This window comes from Pygocentrus nattereri, chromosome 19 (genome assembly GCF_015220715.1).
Source record: "Pygocentrus nattereri isolate fPygNat1 chromosome 19, fPygNat1.pri, whole genome shotgun sequence".
Taxonomy (NCBI): domain Eukaryota; kingdom Metazoa; phylum Chordata; class Actinopteri; order Characiformes; family Serrasalmidae; genus Pygocentrus; species Pygocentrus nattereri.
Genome location: NC_051229.1, coordinates 14,933,081 through 14,960,593, shown reverse-complemented (window position 1 = coordinate 14,960,593; position 27,513 = coordinate 14,933,081). Strand labels below are relative to the sequence as shown.

Below are 27,513 nucleotides of genomic sequence, written 5' to 3'. Positions count from 1 at the left end.
TTTTACTAATCAGCATTACATACAAAACTGAAGACATGTTCACTGGTCCTTTTGGATGGTAAATAAAACAGCTGTATTTGTGTTGTAGACTGTTTCCCATCAAACCACTCTGTTTGTTTACATCTCAACAACTGAATTATGAAGACATTTTGTATGGTTGGTTGTTATGCATCCATACATGGAAGGAGTTATTGTTCACTTTTGGTATATGCAAATTTGGTGTATCCCAGTACTGGACAAGTACATCCATGTTCATTACTTGCAAGTAATAAACCTAGCTTTAGGATATAAATAACAGTCCTGTTAACAATTTAATACACATGGCTATTTTCATATTACACAGTAGGCTTATGTAGGCCACTGCACATTATGATCTGAATATATGCACTCATTTATTTTCCCCTCAGGTCAAGGAGAATGCATGGAGACCAATCAGCAACTTGTTTTGAAACATCAGACATCTGATGCTGGCTTGTGCAACAGAAGAACAGAGGTTCAGGCAGTGAATACTATTTGTGCATCTTCTGAAGAAATTAACCTGCAGAACACCCTCATTAATAACAATGACACAGATTCACATACCACAGTTCCACCTCCTGTGGAAGATCTCAACAAGCCAGCATGCAGGGATGAAGACTTTGGTGGACTGGAGCTTCAAATGAAGATGGAAGAGTCATGCATTCTAGACCAAAGCAATGCAGAGTCAGGCTCAGAGTGTGTTGCGATTGAGGAAAGAGAAACACAAACATGGTCTTCCGTTGCCGCTGTGAACGACATGGATAACACAAAAGATGCAGAAGATCTTGAGTGCTCTTTTGTAACTGAACAAGCTCCACCATGTGCAAACGCAGAACGCCGTCATTTTCTCTCCAATGTGCACAGTGTTGGTGCTAGCTCATCTACACCGGTTGCTCAAAGGACAAACAGCCTCAACACAGAACCAATGAGACAGCAGAGCAGGATGCAGCCGCAGTGGAACGAAGCATCAACAGACTTTAACTCCTTACAGCAAGTGCAGCGGTCACTGTTTTCGCAGCAGAGATCAGAGAGGATGAACCAGCAAAGGTTACTTTTTCCTGTATCACCTCCAAAAAATTCAATAAGTCAAGACTGTCCCACACTCTCATACAATATTCTTAACCATAACCGCAGCAGAGGCATATTTACAGTGGACGATACAAATTTAGGTAGAGCAACGTCACCTCAGAGGAGAAAGCCTGTAAAAGAGAAATGGTTCATTTGTTCGTTCTGTGGAAAAAGTTTTGACCGCTTCAGCCACCTTCAGATGCATCAACGAATTCACACTGGAGAGAAGCCCTTCAGCTGTAGCACCTGTGGGAAAAGTTTCTCCCAGCAAAGTAACCTACGCACACACCAAAGAACCCACAGAGATGTCCGGTTACCTCAAACTAAAGCTTTTTAAAATGGAAAATGAGAAAAACGATGGAAAACTTGTACACTGAAGTGTAGTTTTTATTCATTCCTTGTATGAAACCCAACCCCATCATTTTGGTTTTTCCAATTTTAGATGTGTCTTTATTTTTTACAATAAACAAAAAGTTGACAACTTTTGTCCAGCTGTCATTACAAAATGTACAGAAAAATACACCAAAAATGTCTGTGATCAAATATTTTCTTTGTTTTTGTCTCATGTTCATTTTATCATTTTTACATAAACAAATCTTTCACAATCAGAAATAATAGTTGAATACTCTAAAGCAGGGGTCACCAATCTTATCCACAACTGATGAGTGTGGCTGCAGGTTTTCATTCCAACCAAGCATGAGCTCCCCTCAACTAACCAATTGTTTGAAGACATGCAAGACCACCTGATTAAAGTGGAATCAAATGTGCTTTTTCACTCTAATGAAAATCTTCAGCCACACCAGCCCTTTGTGGATAAGCTTGGTGGCCCCTGCTCTACAACAATGACAAACAGAAACATGGTTGCCAAACTCAGCAATGTAGTTGAAACTAAACCCCAAATTGAAGATTTAATTTGCAGTTGCTTTGTAATACAGAACTGGAAATTAGAATACACAATAAGGTACTTAACGCAGAGAATAGACAGTGCCCAAAAGCAGGACATCTCTACCATCATTTTTTAAAGAATCATTATTTAAGTTGCTAATGTATTATGAAATTTGTTTTACTGTATTCAAAAGTATGACATGTAAGCTATATAATTTTTAAGTCAATACGCTGGGTTAAAGGGAACAATAGCAAACTAGAAGACTTTCTAATGGGTGGTTAGGTGAAAGTTTACACCTATCCACCTATTTTAAGTAAAAAAAAAAAAATAAATAAAAAGGCTGGGACATGAATCCATATACCCACATGTTATGTTCAAACCAGAGATCTCCAAAACTTAAATGCTATCTTCAAAGCAATCAAAGCAATCTTCAAATTTTTCATTAGGAAAGATTTGGATTTAGAAAACACTGAGTTGAATTACTCTGACACAAAATATTGACTCTTGGTAACGAAATATCTGTAAGAAAGATTGCAGAGTCATTGAAAAGTCCAAAATCTAGTGTAAAAAAATATACTTAAGTCATGGAAAAACAGGCAGTTTCTACACTGGCCATCCAAAAGAGCATCAGTCGTGCAAACGTGTCATCAAAAAGAAACATCAATCTATGTAAAGTACTAAATACCAACCTATAGGACTTTTGCTTGGTGTAATTAAAAGAGAATTACATCTACTTTTCAAAATCTCTGCATAATAGCAGGCATCAGCTATTAAGATGCAAACAAGGTCATTTGGAGTAGTTTGGTGTGAAATGCTCAGTTCCAGAGAAACAGAATCAGAATTTTTCAGTGATGGTGATAGAAGCCAGATGTTCAAAGTGATGTCCAGAGCTCCACCACAAAGTTATTACATGAAATGTTTATGAACACGCTGCCTGATGTCCAAGACATTGTTGCACAATAGTTAAGCTTTTAGCTTTTAGTACATAGTGCCCAGGGTAAAACGTTTTTCCCCTAGATTTATCACCATTTTACCATTGTCAAAACACATGTAGGTTCACTGGTGGTTTTTGATAAATTAAAATGACAATATTTTGCGATGTAGACATTGTAACACTGGGTTTCTATCACCACCAATGTCTGAGTGTCTGCAACGCAACATTTCACATGAGTCAACTCTGAATGTGTGTAGAATGTGTGTGAACCAGTGTGTAGAAATTTTGAAAAAATGAATAAATAACATTACTACAGAAAGTAATAAATTAGCAGGACATAAATTGTGAGTGTTCCAAGACTACTTTTGAACTCTGAAAATGAAAGCCACTGAAGCCATAAGGTGGCCCCAACTCATGGCATTGTAACAGCTGGACATTCCTCTGACAGTAAAGGTTGTTAGCACTCTCTGTTGACATTGTGTGGTTTAAAGTTTTGACACAGCACCAGAACAAACTCAGCTGTCTGACTGGTGTGTTGCACTCGCCTGGTGGTGCTGACATTTGCTTTAAAATCTCTGTTAGGTCTATATTCCGGCCAGACTGCCAGAGTAGACCTGGAACATTACGGCCTGTAGACTTTAGCAGGCCCGTCCTGGTTACGTCACAGATTTGGAAAAACAAATACAAAAATGTTATTAATGTAGTTGTATGAAATCGTAAAAAAAAAAAAAAAAAAATTAGCTAGCAAATATACAGAGGATATTATTGGCTCTGTGATCACTCAGTGCGTGTAGGGCTTCGCATTTGTGTTTTTAAGGTATGCAAATGCTAACCAGAGTTTTACTGTCTTACAATGATATTTTTCCTCATCTGCCTCTACTTGGGAGACACTTTTCTAGTAGCTTATGTTCTTGTATTATCCATGTTGAGTGGTTTGACGGTGACCCAAAGCAACTGGTCACAATTGGTTTTCACTTTCAAAGCACCTAACCTGCTAGGCCAGGCAGAGGTCATCAGGTACAGGAAAAACCTGAAGGTCATTAAGGGGTTCACTTGTCTGGATGGGTGATATTGACACTGGCTTGCCCCAAGGAGTGTAGAAATATGCTAAGCATTTGCAACGGTTGCTTAGATGAAGCAGCAAACAGGCCAAATATAGAGTTCAAGGCAAGCTCTGCTGGATCACAGATCACACTTTGAGATCCTGGAGGCTGAAACCAGCACAAAAGTGAGATGCCCCATGAAAGAACATTTTCTTCCTTGATGCTATGATGAGCAGGTAGTCACAGCAAGTTGAACACATCAGATGATTTGGCCCCGTGGGTGCAGTAGTATAGCATTAGGGTGAGGCTTTGGCCTGAGGAAGCCGTTGCTGTACTGGAAGTGATTGGAGAGAGCCTCTGAGATCTGATAGGAGTTGGAGGTGCAATCACCCTCCTCTCCCTCAGTCACTCCTTCTCTCTGTCCCCATCCCTCTTTCTCCATCCCTCCTTCTCTCTGAGGCCCTGAACTAATGGACAGCGGCGGAGGGCTTTGGTCTCTGTGAAGTGAATCTGAATCCTGAGGAAGGGAAGAACAAAGGGAGGAGACAAAGAGAAGTGTTACTCGTCTATACGCATAAAATCTAATGCATTAACCAAGCAGCAAGGACCAGATTCATAAAACTTGGTGGTAATAGTGCTACACCATCCAAAATGTGCACCATGGTTTAAAAAAAAAAAAAAAAAAAAAAAAAAGTTATTCATAAAGTCACACTGGCTGTGATTCTCTGATTAATTTCTTTATCAGAATATGTAAGAAATAGTCAAATTATAACACGTTAAAAACTAATTATAGGAATTATAATTTAGCATTTAAGATTTAATTTCCCCATTCAATAATAATAATAATAATAATAATAATAAAAACATTTCTTAATTTATTACAATTACATTAATAATTTTGGTATTTTGTACTATTTTGGAAAAGTAATTAATTTCAATTTTAAAGCTGCCCTTCGAATTACTATTACATCCTGTTTTACCTCGTAAAATTCTGTGAAAATTAAATTTCAACTAGTAACTTTCATATTTTCATATCAAGTGTATGATTTGCACATGTGAAAATTTAATATTAAACATCGACTTGGAAAAAAAAAAAAAAAAAAACTACTTTTAGTTTTACTTGTGAAAAATTACCTTTTACCAGTAAAATGGCATTTTCACATATGTAAACTGAACTTCTTTGTAAATGGAAAATAGTATTAAAGCTAAAGATGCTTGCAACAAAATTCAAACATGTAATTAGCATGTCAACATTTTATTTAAATTAAGGAAAAATCTCACTTTGCACAAGCAGTAAAGTGCCCTTAATCTACGTTTTATGAAAGAGCAAATGTGTTACCAACATGCTATTTACTCTTAATATCATTGTAAATCAACCACTGCATTTTATGAACTTAGCCACACATCTTTTCAAATGTCACACATCTTTTCAATTAATCAGTGGTTCATATTATTTGTTGATAAATGACACATTTAATTGACAAATAATATATGAGCCAATGATGAATAATTTATTATTAATATTAGTCTGATACCCACTGAAAAAAGCTGATTTTGAATGAATAAAACATTCTGAAAACACTGACATCTTGGTGTCAGGTGCATGATCCGTGCTGTTTTGCTATGTTGGTGTTTCAAGACTTACATATCTGACATGGAATGTACGCTGTTTGTGTGTGGTTGGCAATATTGGGTTTGATAATATTTAATTCATTTAGCTTTATTGTTACACTGAAAGGTCAGACATATGAATACCCATTGTATTAATCATTATTTTCTTAATACTTTTAGACTACTGTGCTGTGTTGGCAACACACAGTCTCGCCCTCTTGAAGGCATCTGATATCAAATTTGATGACATATTACCTCCTTCTGAGCTGGTTGAAAATGAACGAGAAAGCATGTTAATATTCAACATGGGGCCCATTTACTGGGAAAGTCCTGCCCTTCAATAAAAAGTACTAATTGGCTTGCTTGTAAAGATGCAAGCATGAAAAGCATGGCACAGTAGCCAGAACAGCCAGCAAAAAAAGTATCATTTGAGCCCAACACTACAAATTATTTATGCAAATCTGTGTCAGATTTTACTTGCAATTCCAAATATGTTTCTGAGACATTAACGTAGCTTTCAGTTTCAGGTTTATAAGTCTCTTTCCATTCAAAGAGACAAGACGGATCTTGTATGACTAGAAACAACTGTCTAGGCATGTTGCCAAGACAGCTACTGAATAGACGGACTTTCCTAAAAGTTTAGGTTCAGGTGTGCATTGCAGTTTGTGATGCTTTGTGAAATGAGCATGATAAAGGCTGGAAACAATCCTGTATTTTGGTGAGGTTGGCATGGTAGCTAACTAGTCAAAAACAAAAACACAAAAGTGAACATGATTATGTCAGATAATTATACACTTATAGGAGTATGGCACAGCACACTGATTTTTAGTAAAAATATATAGATAGCTAGCATGGTTGTGTGCAGCTGTGATTAGCCAAAGAGCTAACATAGCAGTTAGCAAGCTGGCTAGCCTGCCTACCACAAATAGTAAAAACACGAAAGTCAACATATTCATGCCAGATAATTCTATACTGGCCACAGCATAGTGTTGCACACTAATCTGTAGCAAAAGAAAAGTGTATGTAACTGCTGTTGGCAGGTGACTTGTGTTATTTGCCCCTCTGTGGAAGTCTATGAAGTAAAACTGCATATCACAGCACATTCAGTTGTGCTTGTGGAATTTCACTTATAAAGACTAGTATGGCTGGGCCTTTACACTCACTTCATATATGTGTGGATATATTGATTATTGGGATGTGTATCACCCATAACAATGTGTTAAGTATTGGTCAATAACAATGGCACAATAACGGTTTCTTTTCTAATACCAATACTGCAGTATCATTGTAGGTTTGATATAGTGAAGTTTACATCACATTATTGCAACCTGACAGAGAATTTGCCCATTCATGTTAAAAACATAAAAAAAAAAGAAAAAAAAAAAAAGTTATGTTCAATGGGCAGTGCAGTGTAGGCATACATGTACACAAAGCCTCACCAAAGGCACAGTGCTATTGGTTACAAAAGATTCCACTCTGCGTCTTCGTTCCTCTCTTTCCACCTCTGTCTCCTTCCTCCTACTGCTCCCTCGCTCTGAGCGGTAGGACGGGTATATGGCCGGACGACCGAGGCTATCATACTCTCCTTCTCTGAGCCCATCCCTCTGGTCACATAATGTGGAGTTCCCCTGTTGAAAGAGGTCAACATAACATCAATGGATCATTTTAAATGATCTAAAAATGTATTTTTCCTTTAAGAACAATTTTCAGAGAATCCCAAAACTGCATCAACATACAAGTGTCACAAAAACAATAAATTCAAAACATGCTGTTTTCACAGTATCCATATATGGACTGGAGAGTGAACGGTATGTTTTGAAACTTTCACATTCTTAAAAAGCGAGAAAACCTGTTTTCCACAAAAAAAAACAATAAAAGACAATAAAAAGAACACTTCAATGGATGGTACTTTAAAGAATCATGCTGTAAATATGTGAGTATGAGATATATATATATATATATATATATATATATATATATATATATATATATATATATATATATATATATATATATATATATATATATGAGTATGAAGATCCTTTTTAAAGAGTTTTAAGAACCTCCACATAATGTAAAGCTTCTATACCATGTAAGGCTTTTCTCTATAACTACACATCTAAGCCAACAATCATTTGGGAACCTTTATTTTGAGTATTACTACAGGATTTGGTAAATGTAACTAACTTAAAATACACCAACATTAGTAATAAATTGTATTTTTGAGTTAATTTAAAGTCTGAAAATTACTGAATGAACATACCTCTAGAGATAAAAAGCTGCTTTTCAGAGCACTGTCCAGTCTGATTAGGGCACATTCCTCAGTCTGGGAGAAGAGAAAGATGAGAAAGAAATCAGAAAAGTAATAACATGTTGTACAAGCAAGTTTGAACATTCTAGTGAAATGAAGTTCAAGCATTTATGACATTCGCATACCATTAGCAGATGTCACGTAAAGGAGTTTCAACATCAGTCATCAAAGACGAGTCAATCAACATTTTTGTTTTACAGCCCATGACATAACGAAGCCAGCTGTTCGACATTTTATAGATAAAATGATAGATACATACTGAGAGCTGCAGAAGAACAAAAGATTTCCTGCTGTTCCCTGAGATGTGGGCCCTTACACTTACACTGGCCACTTTATTTGAAATGCTTACTGTGCTGGCTCTTACTACTTTTTATTATTACTATGAAATTTTTTTATTATTATTTTAGTACAGGTATGTAAAACTGATTAGAATGGCAGCCCTTTGTGTTTTGCCCTAACAAAGAGTTCTATATAGTATACTCTTAAAAAAGATGATTCTTTAGTAAAGAGGGTTCTTTAGTAAATACAACGGGTCTATGTAGAACCATGAACTCTCAAAGAACCATTTGCACGCTTAAGATTGATGGAGAATATGTTGTATATAGTTCTATATAGAACCTTTTTGGAAATGGTTCTATATAGTATCAATAAGGGTTCTGCTATTACAAGCGTGACTTTCCCATCTTCACTCCTGTAGAAGCATTTCTGCCCATTCATCCAGAACAGCATTTGTGAGGTCAGACACTGATTTTGGATGAGAGGGTCGGGCTCACAATCTCTGTTGAAATTATCTCAAAGGTGTTTGATGGGGTTGAGGTCAGGGCTGTATTTCTTCAGTGGAGCACAGTCATGCCGTAACAGATATAAGCCTTCCCCAAACTGTTCCCACAAAGTTGAAAAAAGCCTTAACTTTTCCCTTCACTGGAACTAAGGGGCCTAGGCCAACCCCTGAAAAACAACCTCATAGTATTATCCCCTCCACTAAACTTTACAGTTGCAGTCCAGCAGGTAATGTTCCCCTAGCATTCACCAAACCTAGACTCATCCATCAGACTTCCAGACAGAAAAGCGTGATTCAACACTCCACAGAATACATTTCATCGCTCCAGAGTCCAGTGGCGGTGTGCTTTACACTACTCCCCCTAACGCTTGGCATTTTGATCTTAGTCTTGTGTGTGGCTGCTTGGCCATGCAACTCGTTAGTGAGTGATTCAGTAGAGGATACACTGTGCGCTTCTGTACTCGGTAGGGCAGAAATTTCACATACTGATTTGAGGTGACGGAGGTTGCGTCCTATGACAGTCCCATCTGTAAAAGTCACTGAACTCATCAGTATGACCCATTCTACTGCCAGTGTTTGCCTATTAAGACTGCAAGGCTGTGTGCTTAATTTGAGCCACCTGTTAAGCAAGGGATGTGGCTGTCGCACCTGACCTCAAAAATGATGAGGGGTGTCCCAATACTTTTGATGTATGATGTATGTATGATTATATATACATCAAATGAGAGAAATATGGTCCTGGAGAGACAAAGTCCAACACAGTTTGAAGATGTCCCTGCTCAAAACACACCCACTAAACCTTGCAATTAATACACAAGTGTAATCAGGTGTGTTTGAGTAGGTTAATCACCAAACTCTGCTTGACACTGATGATGACTTTAGGGGTACTTTAACCTAGTAGCATGAAGCTTGTGATGAGTTAGACTAAGAAGCAAGTAAACACTCACATGATGTGTACATAACAACATAACCACAATTAACTGGAAGTCTCACACACCATGTGCAATGTTGGTGCCAGAACAAACTGATATGTTGGTTGTCGTGGCAAAATAAAAACAGTCCTGGTGCTTAATTTATAGAAAATAATTTCTATTTAAATCACAGTCACAAAACTATGCCCAAATTGTTCAGCCTGGGATTACATGTCGTACTAACATACAAAGTGCACCAATACGGTAGGTAATCTTGGTAAACTAGTAACCAGCAGTACATGTTTTAAAATTCATTGTATGTGTAAATGGTTGAATGTTGCAGACAGCGCAGACTTTGTGTGCCAATGCTTTGTTCACTAATCCCACACTATGTGTCAGTGTTCCAGTAGCACATGGAATTATATACACAAATCACATTCATTTTCACCAAGAAAAGTGGGGCTTTTGAAAAAAGTTAAGAAACAAGTGTCTTTCACTTGTCTTTCAATGAGATGAGACGATCATTAAAATAAATATATAAGTAAGTAAGCAAGCACGCAAGCTAGTAAGTAAGTAAGTAAGTAAGTAAATAAATAAATAAACAAACACTAGTAGGCCTAGTGGTACCTGTATCCTGGGGTCAGTGCTGACAGAGTTGAGTCTCCTCATTGAGGCTTGTCTCGAGAGATTATTTATCTCCTCTCTGAAAGAAAAAGCAGAAGACAGAGATGTGTACAAAAATTTATTTAGTTAGAACTGTAACACTTCTATTAATTGTAGTTCTGAGGTTCACGGCACACGTAATTATTTAAGGATTTATATTTTTGGGGACGTTTTGAATGTGAATGCTTGCAGACTCACTTTCTTTCAGTGAGCTCCCTCTTCAGTTTCCTGTTCCTGCGTCTATGGTGGCGGTTCACCAGAATGATGATGATCACCATGAGGACTACTAGACCCCCAGTAGCTCCACCCACTATGATGATTAGGAGGTTGTTGAAGGAGGCCTCCAGCCTAGCAGCTTCAGAAGTTACTTGAAATGTTGAGGATAAAAAAAAAAAAAACTTTTAAAAAAAGCACTGAAACTACCACAAGGGGGCAGTGTGCATATACACACACTTTCACATATTCAAGCAGGCCAATCAAATGTTGCTTGATGTCACAGAATTCCACAGGTCTGTAGCAATTGATTCTGCAGCAAGTTGGCAACCTTTGGCACTATGCGCCTCAGCGTCCACTGACCCCGCTCTGTCATTTTACGTGGCCTACCACTTTGTGGCTGAGTTGCTGTCATTCCCAATTGCTTCCACTTTGTTATAATACCACTGACAGTTGACTGGAATATTTAATAGCAAGGAAATTTCACGACTGGACTTGTGGAGCAGGTGGCGTTCTATCATGGTACCACGCTGGAATTCACTGAGCACCTGAGAGCAACACATTCTTTCACAAATGTTTGTAGAAGCAGTCTGCAGGCCTAGGTGCTTGGTTTTATACACCTGTGGCCATGGAAGTGATTGGAACACCTGAATTCACTGATTTGGGTGGGTGAGTAAATACTTTTTATTCACTTTATATAGTGCATTTTCCACAAAATAGTAACACATAACATAATGTAAATGACCTCTGTTCTAAATGGCTGCCCTGTGTTGAGCCTCGTTCAAAAAGCTCTTCAGGCTAAAAACACTCCTAATAACCTCAGTACGAAGGGGTGGAGCTAAACTTCTATAGTCCGAATAGGCCCATGTATGCAAAAGTTTTAACACCCCAGTCAAATGACGGTTTGTCGATTTCCTAAGCAGGGAATACACTTATGACATTTTCTGTCTAACTTTAGTCCATAATTTCTATGTATTTGCCAAGTTTAACATATTGAGGAAAACAAAAACATAAAATGTGTGAATGTTATCCTACATTTTATATTATTTTTTATTTAACCTCTTATTCTCCAGGGTATGTTTTGGTTTTTCCATCTGGATTTACATGCCCAAATCATAAGGCAAATTATTCAGTAACTGCATGAAATAAATGTAATATTTTAATTTCATTTTTTTTTGCTTAAAAGCTCCACTCATGTAACAGAACATGTGTTTTATGATCATACACATATTGCTATATGCTTACAAATTACTGCTGAAAGGCAAAAATTGTAGACACTATTTTTATAGTGTTATATTAATACATTTTTTACAGAGCATATCACTGAAGATACACCATCTGGGATCCAGTTTATAACTCAGATTTGTGGAAAAATGGGTTGACTTCCAGTAGAAAAAAAATTGTGAGTTCAGCTTCTTTTATTATAAGGTTTTAAATTGCATTACCCATCTATTTGATTGGAAAGAAGTCAGTTACAGCTCTCATATGACACCCACCTTTGAAGAGAATGTAGCTTATGAAATATGAAGGTTATGAAAAATGTGGTTTGGAACCACCAGTGGTCCCAAGGAGTTGAAAAGATTAAACCACTTCCGGTGTGTTAAATTCAGCAAAATAAAAAAAAACTAAGTGTACATTCAACTGTTCAGAAGTGTGTTCTCTATAGAGGATGTCTTAACTTATCTTAACTTAGAAAATCAACATTTGATTTATGTAATTTGACCAGGGGATCAAACGTCTGAAAATTCAAAACAGGCTGTTTTTGCTGCTTTGGTTTCCATATAGACTGGAGTGAAAATTTTTGCAATGTCAAACTTTCATTAAAAAAAGTAAGGAAAAATTCTCCATTATATGAGCTCTTCACTGTATACATAATCAAATAAATGTTGCATCTTCTAAAATGTATTACATATTAAACAAAGAAAACATTACAGGTTACTAATGCAATCCACAAAGGGTCAGTTCATTCCAGTCAAGTAGAAGCAAACCTAATTCCATGTTAATCAGTTTGTCTCTTTGTGAAATAACTGATTTACGGTATATTCCTGCTTGGCTGGGGTGAAAGCCCCTGAGTAATAAAAACAAAACAATACCAATATCAATAAAACTACCATTCTGAGGCGCTTACCTGGAATATCAACATTAAACTCTGCTCTCACAGCCCCCATGCTGTTTTTGGCTTCACATTCGTAAACACCCTCGTCCGTCTTATTCAGAGGCCGAGTAAAAAAGAGCCTGTTGCCCTCCACAGTCACGCCTTCAGGCAAACTTTTGCCCTTCCTACAGAAAATAAAACAGATCATATGTACAGACTGCCCCCATGTTCGGAGTGTCTTTTAATAATTCATATACCTACTTACATAATAACTGTATAGGTTTTCTGAAGGCTAAATTTTGCTTAAAGTTCTGGAATAGTTCTGCCACAAAAATTAACTGATATTTTCTCCTGTCTCCAAATGTAATCCAAGACATGTTTGGCATCTGAAGTTTGCTCCTTTAAAAAAAACAAAACAAAAACAAACAAACAAAAAAAACTATACATTTGAATTTTCACTAAACTATTCCTTTAATTGTGCTTCGGTAAAGCTTGTTCAGTAAGACGAATGAGAAATAAAACAAATGGACACTAAAAAGCTAAATATAATACAGAAACACTACTATTTGAAGTAGTTACATTATCTTTGATCTACTTCTTAGGTTTCAACACCTACTATAGAAGACTTGTGTCAATACTGTTTTCAAGGCAAGGGAAGAACAAGCGGAGGAGGGGAAAATGAGAAGCAAATTTGTTTGCTTTGAATACACTCTGGCTAGGTTAGCCTCAGTGAGCTGATGCAAATTTTGTTAATACTAAATATTTCTTGAGATGTCTGAAAATGTGTATATTATGTGAATAATTGCTTTGTCTGGCTATAAGCTTATAGCTAATAGCTTGCTAAGTAGCAAGCTAGAAAAGTTAAGTAAGACAGTTTTATTAGCAGTATAACAGAAGGAGAATGTTACCTAAAGCAGTCTGAACACATCAAATTGAATGTTACAGTTTTGAAATATGAAGAATTTTTAAGTACTTTATTACTTTGGCTTATAAATACCTTTATCTGCCTTTCTGGGTTTTAAAAGAGAAAGTGTCAGTTTGAACTGATCAAGTTCTTCACTGCTAAAGTTAAAGGCAGGTTGCCTTTACATGGTTCTCTGGCCTTATCAGAGCTCATCTAATAAACTTTACTTAAGCTAATATCATAATGGAACAGCCATTAAGATGATGTCAGGGATTTCCTAAATGGACAGGAGGCCAAATCAACAAAAACTTGTTAAAAACAGTACTGAAACTAATGAAGAGAGATATCACAGATAATTTTAAACATACATTTATCTGGATGTGAACCTAGATTTGAAATCAGTGCAACCTGTTAACATCTGTAATTCTGGTAATGTAATGGTAATTCATTCTGGTCATGCAAATGACTGACTCACTTCCTCCATTACATACAGTTGAAGGGCAGATGCTAATTTCTGTTTATGGGGCCACTTATCCCTGGTGCTATTAGATCTATGAGCTAATGAATGACTATGAAAAAATACAAAGGGGAAACATCTGCACATTGATGTTTCAACCTCCCATGTTATTTCTTGATGCAATGTTTTGACCATTATGGTCTTCATCAGGCTCCCATATGAAAAACCCATAATAAAAAAATCTATAGTGCTAGTTGTGCAATGTATTACTCACAGGAAGTCATATGATGCAAGAGCATGTTCCTACAATGGTGATAAGAATAAATAATAAAATCAACAACCTATCTAAAAAACAATACTGCCCAATGAAATATATGCATGCATGTATAAGCATTTTGTTTCCTTTTGTTTCTTATAAGTAATTATTTACTAAACCTTACAGGGCAACTTTCTCAGACATGGATTATGCCTAGTCTAAACTGCAGAGCTAATGATGATTCACCATTGGAAATTATTCTAGTCCAGGCTTAGGTTTAATCTATGTCTGTCTGGGGAAACTAGCCCAGTCTACCAATGAATCACAGTTTAAGGAACAGTTTGGAGAAAAATCAGATGTACATGCTGCCCTAAAAGTAGTTGATCAGCCAAGACATTTTTGATGTCCAAATGTTGCTTATTTAATTTAGAACTGGAGCTGCTAAGCTAACATTTCTAACAAACCCTAAAAGTCAATAGCCACCATTTTCATAAAGACATGACATGCATATAAATACAGATTTATATGCAACTCTTATTTTATTTTATTATTATCCTTATTTTGTTGTAAATAGTCTAGAGATTTAGCTTTAATTTTTATTATTTATAATGTTGATAATGTTTATACTGTTTCCTGTTTCTACTACTGAGTGCCTTACTCCTGTTACTCTGCTGCTGCTGTAATACTGTGAATTTCCCCGCTGTGGGACTAATAAAGGATTATCTTATCTTATCTTATCTTATGACCAACCTTCACTCAACCTGATTCAGGTCTTAATTTAAGCTACAATGAACTCTTCTTGAATCTTAATATAGTACATTAAATTTGTTGTATTGCATTCAGCAATCTAACATACGCTCTTTTTGCTTGATTCTAGTCACGCAAGTGATTAACTCACTTCCTCCAAAACACACAATTGAACTTCAGATGCTAATTTCTATTTGTGGCACCTTTTGTCCCTGGAGCCAGAGGATCTCTGAGCTAATGAATGACTTCACCTTCAATATCCCTCCTCTTTTTTTCCCTTCGGCTTACCCGGCAGGTCTGTAATGAGTATCTATGAGTAATGCACCGAGAGTGAGAACAGTAGGATCGTCTTCAAACCCTAAAAACTCCAAACATACTTCACTTAGCAGAGCACAAGACACACCCTGATACTGTGCACCCCCCCCCCCCCCCCCCCCCCCCGAGACCCCACTGCTCTACTAAAAGGGCCATGGTAACCATAAACCGAAAGGTTCTCATGTTCATGCATGACCACATACACCCACACAAAACTCTTAATGCTCTTTATGCATCACAAGGATATTGTTGATGTATCTAAAGCTGGATAAAAAACATTTGTAATTTACTGTAAAATAAATTACAAAAAACATTTGTAATTTCTAAGTCATTTTGTCCCTTTTGTATTGGTCCATTCACCATCCCTCAAAACTCGTGCCACACAAATTGTGCATGTGAATAAAACACATGGTGTTTTGCACATTTCACATATGAAAAATGTGATCACATGAAAAAAATATTTGAACGTGAAAAAATATGAATGAGAAGTTATTTATCTATATGATAAATATATGAAATATGGATATGATTAACTATTCCTTGTACTTGTACACCCATATAAACCATATGTAAAACTTATTTATATAATTGTGTGTGTAATATTATTTATATATATACACATACATACATACATACATACATACATACATACACACACACACACACACACACACACACATATACATACACACACGATTATATAAACATTTGGTAAAATAAAAATATATTATCATAATAAAGCATGTTGATGGTTTTCCTGGGCCATACCAGCTAAACTATCCCTCAAAATGGACAACTTTTTAATAATCTTATAACAGGAACTAATAATATTGGCATTGCACCATTAAGGTTACTTCTTTATTCTGCAATAGCCTGCACTCTTTCTTAAAAGCATGTTAGAACAGAAGTCCTTTGTTATACCTGATGAATTTTACTGACTAAAGTTTTTCAATGAGTTGTAAACTTTTAAAGCTGCCTTATTTTCAAGGTTTAAAACATAAAATCACGTGAAACTAGTTCCCTTAGGATTGCATATGATTAAATAATATGATTAATAGTTCACATATAATCTGCATATATGCCACTTTTAGACTTTGAGGCATTTATGCTTCCCATATTTTTTTTTCTGAAGCAATGAAACAAACAAACAAACAAAAAAATCATGCCATTGACCCATATGTACACTGAATTCAAAACTTGTGAATCACTTGCGAAATAATAATTGTTGGTCAATAATAACTTATTCAATGAGGATTAAATTGTTGAAAACACTTTGGACTTCTAACTGACAGACCTTAGGGTAAAATTATTTTGCTTTGAATCATATATGCCTTTATTATGTTGGTTTTATTAAAATAAATAAAACATTCCATTTTGTCACTACCAATACAATAACGAGCATGCATAACTCAAAAACACTAGTCAGTACATGACAAGTAAACACAGCTGTGAACGACTGCAGAAATTATATGTTTCAGTGGTGACAATTCTTAAATGTTACGCACTGACTTTCAGACTTTGGGGCTGCGTCCAAAATCACATACTACCATACTAAATACTACATCAAAATGGTACGCCAGCTATAGTAACGCATTTAACAATGTGTAGTGCGGTGGTATGTGGTTTTGGATGCAGCCTGGGATACATTTATGTCAAAACAATGGGGTCCAACTGCTCACCATGTGGCAATGAGGGACAGAGATGCAGTCTCTGTCTGCTTTAAAATGCAGGGTTGTAGCTAAAATAAGGCCCCACCTCTTGACTGAAGCTCTTTGTGCTTCAGTAGTGATGTGAAAACATGGGTCAGTGCTTTATTTCGAAAAAATAAACTCATAGCAAATCGAAATCTTTATAATTCGCTTTCAAAATAATTAAAGATTTTATACACAAAAAATGCACAAAAAATTTAGAATTTTGGGTTGAAATTTGGGTTGGGACAGCCACCTACCAATAGCACCCTATAAATGATGATTCTGCATATCTTAATATATTTAGCTTATTACTACCTCAATTAATGCCTTGGGTTTAAATAGAGCATACGATCAAACAATCATTGGAAATGTCTAAGGTCTGAATACTTAATTGTCTTTTAATCTATATTTTCTGTAAGACCTGTGGGAGTTTGAACTAATTCTGTAGAATGTTTTAAAAAAAAAAACAAAAAAAAAAAGTATGAGGTCACTATGAAATTGATATGATTTCAAAGCCACATAACTTTCATTCAATGTCAATAAAACATTAAAACTGTACTTGGAGAATCCGTGTGACTGGGAGTGCTGCCAGTTAGTGTAGAGCACGGCTGGAACAGAAAGCAAGACTTTTTTTTTGGAGTTCAGTGGATTGGTGCCCAAGCATGACACAGCAGCGCCCAAGTGCCACATCAGCCTACTGTAATAATGTCTAACCCGAGAGATGAAAGATTGTTGCAGTAATTGCACAGGCGTCGTTCCTGATACCCTCCTGCATGGCGTCTCTAATCAAAGTAAAACCCTGTCTTTTTGGGCGTCCATTAAAACAATATTTAAGGTGCAGTATGGTCATTTAAAGCTTAGGATGTGTCTCCCCCTGCACTCCTCCCTCTCTTCCTCACCCTCCCTCCTTTTTTTCTCTCTCTCACTCTCTCTCACTTCCCCCCCAGCTCGTGTGAAACGGCCTCCTGCTGGCTCTTCGGTCTCAGGTTGTAACGCTACACCATGGCTTTTATTTTACCCTCAAAAGAGCATTTGAATAAGCATGGCTCTTGGAGTCTAATACCTTTTGTGTGCATGTACAGTGATTATATGTGAGGTAAAGAAAGAAAGGGAGGGTGAGGTTGTGGAATTGCACATTTAATCCTGATTGTGCAGGGATTTCTGCAGTGTCATGGATTCTTTGAAGCAGGCAAGGAAAGCATATCATACTAGATTGGGGGGAAAAAAAGCCCTGACAAAAGGTATCAATTACACAGATCTGATAGAAGCAAAAAAAGTCATCGTAAGTTGGTGTTAGAACAGGAAAATGAGGGTACTGTAGTCTAGGTGATAGAATCTCACCTCTTTCACATTATCACCAATATCCCTATTACAATGAAAATAATCACTGTAAAACTGTACTCTAAAGTTGTAGTCTATTCATAAAGAATAATTGCATAGTGCTAAGTTATAATTAGGGGTTCAAGCACCTGGCACTGGAGTCCTATTGTTTTTGTTAGGATGTTTCTGCTTATTATTATTTTTCTAGTTTTGCATTCAAACATAACACTGACATCCTAAGTCATACAGACATAAAACTTGGTCAACAGATTTCCTGCTTCTGAGGCATGGGAGATGAGCCAGATGGACCTGAAGGTGGCACTAGAGGTAGGCAATATAGCAAAAAATATAATATGACAATACTGAAGGACATTTTCACCATAAACGATACAAATCACAGTATTTTGAATTGTGGCAATAGTGGCAAATCTAAAAACCGCAATCAAAAACTCAAAAGGCAGCATGTTTTTTTATTCAACATTACACATACTGCACTGCACTAAAACCAAATAAACAGGACTAATGATGCTCTTTTAAAAGAAACATTAATTCAATGTTAAATTACTTAAAAACAAATTAATGAAGATATCCAAGATATGTTCAGAAAAGAGTATTGTGTATTATGATAATAAAATGCATCATGATAATGATAAAATAATACTATATTTCCCCGCTATAGGTTTTTTGAGCAAAAATGTTTGATGTGGTAAAAGAGAAAGTTTTAAGTATATGACATTGTAGCCCATAACTCCTAAACTGTAAATCAAACATGCCAAAATGTTTTCTCCTGTTATGTCTTAGATTTATACGATCTGTTCATAGCCATGCAAATTTATTTTTTGCAAAATTGCATAATATGTGCAAGCTACTTTATTGTAATGATAGCGATAGTTTTGGGATGATGCAGAGGTAAACAGAGGTGTCTTGAATTATTGTCCTTTTATCATATTTATATCATATTTATGTCTTATCTACTAATGTTTAGTTTGTATACTTTTGTATGTAAGGAAATTAAAATGAAATGAAAGTTTTAAGGACAGCGCACAACAGAAAACGGTACCTGTTCCAGGTGAAGTTTTGCGGTCGTGGATTCCCTCCGCTCTCACACCTGAGCCCCGCTCCTATCCGACCAACTGACCAATTTTGATCATACCCAACAACCTCAGGATTAGGCGGAACTAGAAACACACACACAAATGGAATGTCAAATAGGCGACTGGAATCCAGTCTTGGTTTCAGTTAAGCTACATTTGCTTCTTGTTCAGTTCCATTTTTTTCTTTCTGCTGTGACTGTACACATTCTTGTTTGTAAGTGATCCTTATCTGGTCCTATCCTTAACTACAAGCACATTTGAAAAAACTCAAAATTTGGTTTGAAATGATCTGATTTAATTTGCATCAGATTATTTCTGTTTACACAGGTCTGAAAAAAAAAAATATCAGGTCTATTTCACATTTAGTGAAAATATAGGATTTGCATCACTTATAATGGTCAGATATGGGCAACTGTGTGATGTGAACACAGCCTTAAGCATGGCAGGACCTAGATTTGTTGCATAATGTTATGGTGCATAATGGAATTTGCTCAGTTGGTTCTGGATAAATTTATTAATTATTAATTATTAATAAAGTAATTCCCCCAAACTCTGTGACAGCCAAGACATACATGTCAGCAGGACACACTCCATAACAATAACAAGGCACCGCACAGCTGTGTCTATTAACAGGCTTAGTGTCTCTAACATGAAGTGAATGGGAAGAGGACTTCATTTAGCCAATCACAGAAGTCTATTCACTCCACAATTATTACTGTCAGACTGCAACAACTACACACACTGCAGATTCATACTGGATTAAAATAACTGAGCTTCTCTGTAATTACTTAAATTTCAGCAGATTTTCAGGTAAAACTAATCCTTCTCTAATAATGCTTGAAGTCACCCCAAGCACTGATAAGTCAAACTGACAGCAATTGACCAAACGAATGAACTCACAGTGCACTACCAGTGTGTTGCTGAGCCTTTGGGGGTTCTCTAATGCAGGATGCCATACCAGACAGTCCAGCTTACGGCCGTTCAGGCTCCTTAAAGGGTGCAGTAGGAAGGTAGAAGAGATGACCTTATCTTCTGAGCTTTTGTTTTGCGTTTGGCCAAGGAGGTCTGTGTCCCAGGAGAGCTCGGGCCGTGGCAAGCCAACTGCACGGCACGTTGCGGCCACACGGAAGGTTTGACCCTCCTCCAGAATGACAGGTTCCAGCATGGCGATGGGTATTCCTGGAGTCAGAAAGAGGAAGAAAGGAACATTTGGAGATAAAAGATTAAAATAACATGTTAAGCAGTTAGAACAGGGGTGTCAACTCAAAAACCAAGGGTCATATTAAAGATTCTCAGCATATCAGTGGGCCAGAGAATGTCTATGTTTTTATTGCATTTTTAAATAACATCTTGCTATAACCCAAACTTGTTAATACAAAATACAGCAAAATGTATTATAAAAAAAATATAGGCACGTGTAGCAGACTTATTACATGAAAACTTGAAATAGTTTCAGGAGGTAGGGCTTTAAGACATACATATTTGCCTAAACACCAGGCATTTTTTTCTTTGCTGAAAATTTATTAATCCCTGGGATCAATTTCTAAGCTGCTAAGTGTTTATATTAGTTGAACTGTGGTGAAGCTAATATAAACAATATAAATTGTGTGCTATGAAAGATGTGGTAGAATTGAGGTGTAACCAAATATGTGACTGCTTAATGCCAAGCAGTGTCAGAAACCACACACACAAGAATATTTGATACTATATAAAAAGTTGCATATTCAGGCAAGCATATAATAATTTGGGCACATAGCTTACACTATGAACTGGCAAAGCATAAGCTTACATTACTTGGTAGCTATGTTAGCCTCAAAGCTCCAGCGCAAAACTAAAGAAACAAAACTCTTGGTTGACGTGGTGAAAGGGTAAATTTCCCCTGTGTAAATAAGGATTTTGTTTTTGCTACCAAGCTAACTTTAAGAAATGCCCAAGTGATTCCATGTAACGTTTTACTCATTATCACAAAAAAATATAACCTGATATTTCAGTGTTTGTTTTTTTTAAATAAAGATTAGGCCTGCAGAGATGTGTTATAATAAACATTGTTACTGTAATGGTAACAGCAGCATTATCATTATCACCTCTTAGAGGCAAATGTGTCTAGGCTCATTTTTGTAGTAAGTTTTTAATTTACTCTTATTTTGTTAATGTGCATAAAAGCAGTAATTGGAGAAAGACAGAAAGACAGAATTCTTACTCCAGACAGTGAGTCTGATTTGTTTCTCGAAGTTTCCTGAGGGAAAAGTAGAAATGTGGCAAGTGTATGTGGCATCATCGGATTCCTTCGTGCTCAGGATCAGCAGCGCAGAGTCTTTAAAAGGGTCAAGACTCTCAAAGCGCACACGGCCAACAAAACCTGGAAACTCTGCACTCACACACACACAGATACACAAACACAGGTTCAGGGAGGAAGAGCTCTATTTTACAGCACCCGCAGCCAGACACAATCTATACAAAAGATCCTTTGTTCCAACAGCAGTTAGCCAGTTAAATAAATAATAAAAAAAAAAGATAAGTCCTATTGGGTATCCTTTATATAATTGTGTTTTTATGCATGCTTAACATGAATTTAAGGATTTAATGTGTGACTGACAGCATAATTCTGGATCTTTTATTGTTATGATCTGAGACGAGAAGAAAGAAAATTCACCAGCCTTGGGTGGACAATAATGCTCTGTTCTATTCTGTTGTATTCTATTCTATTACTGTCCTTTCACTCAGTTTTTCATTTCATTCCATTCTGCTCCACAAGGACAGCACTGTAATCCTTCACCTGATGCGCTATTTAAAATTCTCAGATCATTTTCAAATGTTGCTTTTATTGCCAATACTTAATTACTGTGTAAATAATTCCTCTATTTGCATTTGCTTATTCAGTTTTTTTTTTTACAATAATTCAGGATTATGAAAAAATAAATTAAGCTGACCTGAACTGTGGTGAGCTTTGAGATTTTTTGAAGAATTATAATGAAACTGAATTGTTGCAAACAATTTACAGAATTTACAAATACAGTGTGTCCCAAAAAAAATTACATCATTTCGTAGTCTAATAACATAGCCTGCTCTCCCTCAACTGATCTCAAATCTTAACAAAAATATGTAAAAACTAACCAAGTTTAATTATTACGTTTTTTTAAGGTTGAAGAATGGATTTCACTTGAAATGAAAAGGCATTTGTGTGTTAGAATATGCTCGAACACAGTCAAACAAGAGAGTGCATTTTTGAGAAAATTCTACAAAAATGCACCAACTGGAAATCAGATTTGAACATGGCGCAAAAAATTCAAAGAGGAAGGCTGTCTGTGCAGGGCAAAGGGATCTGGATGACTACCAGTATTGGAAGATATCATCAATCAGAACATTTGTGAAGCTCTTTGAAATCGGTTATAAAATCTACAACCCTCTGAATTTCGATAAATAAATATTTTATTGTTCAACAAGAAGCCTATTTAATTTCATTTGCCATGTAGTTACTCAGATATTCACATCTCAAATTATGTCATTCTTTTAGGGACACCCTGCACATATGTATGTGAGTGTGTACAGGTGTAGTTTTGATCTCGGTGGTGACAACATGAACTTGGATCTTAAATTAGCTAACTAAATGACTCCATTTCAATGCTTTACCAAAAACATAGCTGGAAGACAAAAAACATTATTGAAATTAGTTTTGACAGAATGGTTTAGTATTGATTTAATGTTTTGAACGAAATGGTATATAGGTACAGAAACCCAGGCTAGTTCATCATTGGTTAGGACTTCAGGGGCTAAACTGAAGGCCTTACATGTTAGATTAACTACCAACATAATTACGAAGGGGAAGAGGAATTAACCAATAATGTCCATCCATCCATTTTCTAAGCCGCTTCTCCGTCAGGGTCGCGGGGGGGGTGCTGCAGCCTATCCCACTCCTCACTGTGAGGCGACAGCGCTACCCACCACGCCACCGTGCCGCCGTAACCAATAATGTTTCAATGCTAATTTCTGGGGGGTTTTTTTTCTACCATCTGAACAGCTTTCAGAATTTGGGTGATAAAAGTAAGCTGGGCCTTCCGTTCAGGCCGTACATGTCAAAACTCACAAGAAGCAGAAAAAAAAAAAAAACGGAAATTAGCATAACCAATAATGTTTCAATGCTAATTTCTGTTTTTTTCTGCTTCTTGTGAGTTTTGACATGTACGGCCTGAACGGAAGGCCCAGCTTACTTTTATAACCCAGATTATGAAAGCTGTTCAGATGGTAGATGTGCACCATTTATTCATTTCCAACACATCAAGCTACCTTTGAAGGTAGGGTGTGGGCAAAAACTGGATTCAAAACCTGTGTGTGTGTGTGTCTGTGTTGGCACCTTGAATTCCTTCTGTCATGTGATTAGTGATGATCTGCTCTTTGACCCCATCTTGCTGCTCTCTGGACCAGGTCACTTGCACCACTTTGCTCTCATCCTGCACTTTAAACTCACAGGGCAGCCGCGTCTCCTCATCAGCAAAGGTCCGCAAGCCCACAGGCTGGACAGACTCACCACACACAGAGGCTGTGATTGTGGGTTGATTTTTAAGGGGGGAGGTTGGAGTTTACACAAAAAAAAACAAAACACAAGAGATATATGTAAATATTTAAAAACAACAAAGATAGCAATAAATCAAATCACTCAAGGATGCTTTCCAGTAAGAACATAACAGATTACATGGGTGGGAAACATGAATAATCGTTGGAAGCACTGCAGCTTTTGAAAGATTTTGAATATCATAATCAATGTATGAAATACATCAGACAAAAACTACTTATGAAACATGTCTGATAAAAAATAAACACTATAGACCATGCTGTATACAACATGATGTAAAGAATAAAATCATCAAATTAAAATGTAGTTTGTTATAAGTTTTATTGTTCTTAATTGAAACATTACATTAGGCTTATGACTGATGGTACTGGGTATGGACAAATACAATAACGTCATAATGAAGGATTTGCATATCAAAAAAAGCAAACGTGTTGGAATCACCTGTTGTAGTTTAGCTGAAACATGAAGTGCCCAGAAATTTCCACCCTTAGTAAACTTTTGACACAAAAGGCAGCATAAACCACTTCCAAAGATTTTCTTTTTTTCCATTATATAAACTGGAAGAAGGCTTTACACATATATTAATTATAATTTAGCACTGATATTTCTTATATTACCTTTATTAAACGTATTTTCCATTAACATCAGCTGTTATTCTTTTCAAAAATCCTTTCTATACAAAATTGTTGTGAATGGACAGGCAGCATTTTTATATAGAGATAGAAATGATAGTAATATCAAATCACAGAAATTAAAACAAATTTTTATTAAAAATTATAAGATCAAAAACACACATCATACTAGAAAGATGAACATACAGTGGAAGAGCGAAATAGTTGTGCTGCCGTGAGAAAAAGGTGTGGAAGGAAACAGGTTAGCACGTGTGTGTGTGTGAGGTCTTAGTATTACGACTAGTTTGCCAGAGAATGTGGGAGTTTAAGATTAGTGAGTGTGATGTGTTTTGAGGTGAATAACCAGTCTTTTCAGTTAATGTTCAACGTTCTCTATCATGATTGATCAGGTTAGACATACAGAAGTGACACACACATAAAAAGCACAAGGACGTGAACTTGCAAACACACACAAGGACATTCTCACACACTGAAATTTACTGCGTTAAATTTACTTAATTAAAAAAATGTGTATATTAATTCCACGTGAATTCAATATATTTCAAAAACACAATTATGGTCTTTCAGTTTACTTAATGGAATGGCTCAGTGGAAATTCCGATTTACAAAATTTTTCCACTCACCCCAGATGTAGTTGACCAGATGCTACAATGCTAACATTGCTAGCAAACACTAGAAGTCCACGGTCACCCAAATCGACATCCTCAAAACTTCTTGCAACCAGCATCCTGGTATTCATTCAAGTTGCGCAGACTTGTTGCTGTGGTTTAGGACTCAATGTGGTCATTTATAAAATGTTCAAAATATCACCGTGTTGCTGAAGACTGCTCCTCTTATGTGCCGAATTCTGGCTCCTATTGATTATGCTTATAATTTTGTTGCTTACGTATAAATGTCTTCAGTCCAATACTTAGATTAACAGTTTTTAGAAAACAGAAACAGCAAACAAACTCGTCCATATGCCTGCATGATGTGGATATGAAGCACAGGAAGGGAACTCTGAACTTGGCACAACATCAATTATCTGTAAATGACTGCCCACAGTGCTGGGTGACTTATTGCTCATTCTTGTAGTTCCCAGTATGTCACACTGTGTCCAAAACAACACACAAGCCATTTGTGACCTTTTTATTTGAGCAGGACCAGTTTTGGGGATATAATTAAAGGATTGCGGTGACTATTGGCTTCTAGTGTTCGCAACATTAACCTCATATGTCCAGCGCTACAGTCAAGAAGTAAAATGTGGACCTCATAAATACCCAAGTTGATCGACTATGTCTGGAGTAAGAGGAAAATTGTGTGCATTTTATTTATTAATTTATTAACCAAACCATACATTTACATTTAACAACAAGTTGATTTAATATACTTTATTCTTTTAAATCAAATTAATTTAATACAGCTTTTTTCTTAGTGCACACACTGAAGTGAATGGACTCAAAATAATTAAGCTTTTCCTGATTTCCTCTGAATAGACTCAATTATCACTTTTTGGGCAAGACAAAAGGAGCTTTTTGGTTGCCTCTCCTCTTTTTCTTTCAACATGTGTGTGGCTGTCGTACTGGCATTTCCTGTTCATATTGATATTTACTTTAAGATCATACCTTCTGTGACACACAGACACAAAAACACAGAAGGTACTCAAAACACACTTGTCATGCGACTCCTGTGTTTCCAGAACAATGCAGGTAAGCAGAAACATACACTGGAAGTGTGCTAGCACGCACACACACACACACACATACATATTCACGCACCCAAAAAACACACACACAGACGTCCACTAAACTGTGAACAATCCGACACCTGACGTAGGTGTTTAATGAGTAAACGATTAATCATTCACTCTTTCACCACAGTCCCTCATGGTGTCCCCTGCAGGAATGCCACTCTTCCACTTACGACTTTCCTGTTCTCATCTGTTCTCATACGCTCTCTCTCTCCCTGTCTCTAACACACATAGTACACGAACAACACAATACCTTCACAGACACCTCGTCTTAAGGAAATCCTTCCAGCTAATTTTGGTTTTCCAAAACTACAAAGATGCATTTTTGGTAAACAAACAAACACATTGTTCTGTTGAGCAGGCACCTCTTCAAAACAGTGGCATTTTCCGATCATGAGGACAACTGGTCCACAAAAAAGGCTAAATACAAGAAATACATGTGCACATAAACAATATATTTCTTTCTCTTATTTACGTATTACTCAATGTCACATTACATACATGATACAAACTACTGATACACACACACACACACACACACACATACATACATACATACATACACACATACATACATACACACAATATATATTATAGAGTTGCGCTAATTATTATTTGAATATTGACATTTGGTGTATCTATGTGTGCACATAAACGTATGTCATTAGTTTTGTATGTGTGTGTGCGCATATATGCAAATAATCCCACAATCATATCGTTAATAAAATAAAACAATTTTAATATATAGACATTGTAGTAGTAGATGTATAGTTATTATTACATGGGTTTGACTTTTTACCTACCTATTAGTTTAGTCAGAAACAGACCAAACCAGGCCAGACGAGCCATTTTCTCTCCTTTTTTCCAACAACGGTCCACTAGTCCAACTTCCTTAGATTTCAGTTTTACAGACAGCAGGCCAGGCAGCACGTCCCCACAGCTCTCCCAGCACTTTGGCTTATCTACGTGAATCTCAGCACACGATAGTTTCCTACTCCACTGCCCACTCACTCACTCACTTCTCTTGACAGTGTGTCCAGTGGAGTTCACGAAGATTTCCTTCCACTCCTGCGGAGTTAGTTCCATGAAAAAGGTCCTAGATTCCCACAGTAAGCAAAAACACCCTTTAAGTCCAAGGAAACGGACTGGATAGTTGGTTTAACCGTGTTTGCAGTGTTTCGTTGAGCTAAACGCAGACCAAACCGCCCAGCACGAGCCCCCGCGTGCTGCCTGCAGGTGAAAATGTAACCTGCGCGAGCACCTG

The 27,513-nt window shown here is 36.6% G+C and overlaps 2 protein-coding genes across 3 annotated transcripts in view; one reads left to right on the top strand and one right to left on the bottom strand.

Moving 5' to 3' along the window:
- The window catches only part of LOC119261593 (zinc finger protein 397), a 2,524-nt gene extending 957 nt beyond the window's left edge, over window positions 1–1,567 (top strand). Inside the window, exon 2 of the mRNA XM_037530970.1 lies at window positions 408–1,567. Coding sequence (XP_037386867.1) covers window positions 408–1,423 — 1,016 coding nt within the window. The 3' untranslated portion in view covers window positions 1,424–1,567. The remainder of the gene's footprint in view (window positions 1–407) is intronic.
- On the bottom strand, window positions 1,456–27,513 carry nectin4b (nectin cell adhesion molecule 4b). 2 transcript variants are annotated; one of them, XM_017697092.2, is made up of 11 exons: window positions 27,053–27,513; window positions 23,670–23,855; window positions 21,519–21,686; window positions 20,219–20,497; window positions 19,285–19,402; window positions 12,568–12,719; window positions 10,425–10,593; window positions 10,191–10,266; window positions 7,824–7,886; window positions 7,000–7,188; window positions 1,456–4,466 (listed from the first exon to the last, which is right to left on the bottom strand). In XM_017697092.2, exons 1-11 carry the CDS (start codon window positions 27,096–27,098, stop codon window positions 4,209–4,211), a joined length of 1,704 nt encoding a protein of 567 aa, XP_017552581.1. In that variant the 5' UTR covers window positions 27,099–27,513; the 3' UTR covers window positions 1,456–4,208. The 2 variants fall into 2 exon arrangements, with proteins under 2 accessions (XP_017552581.1, XP_037386866.1); XM_037530969.1 differs by lacking the exon at window positions 27,053–27,513 and adding an exon at window positions 25,144–25,437.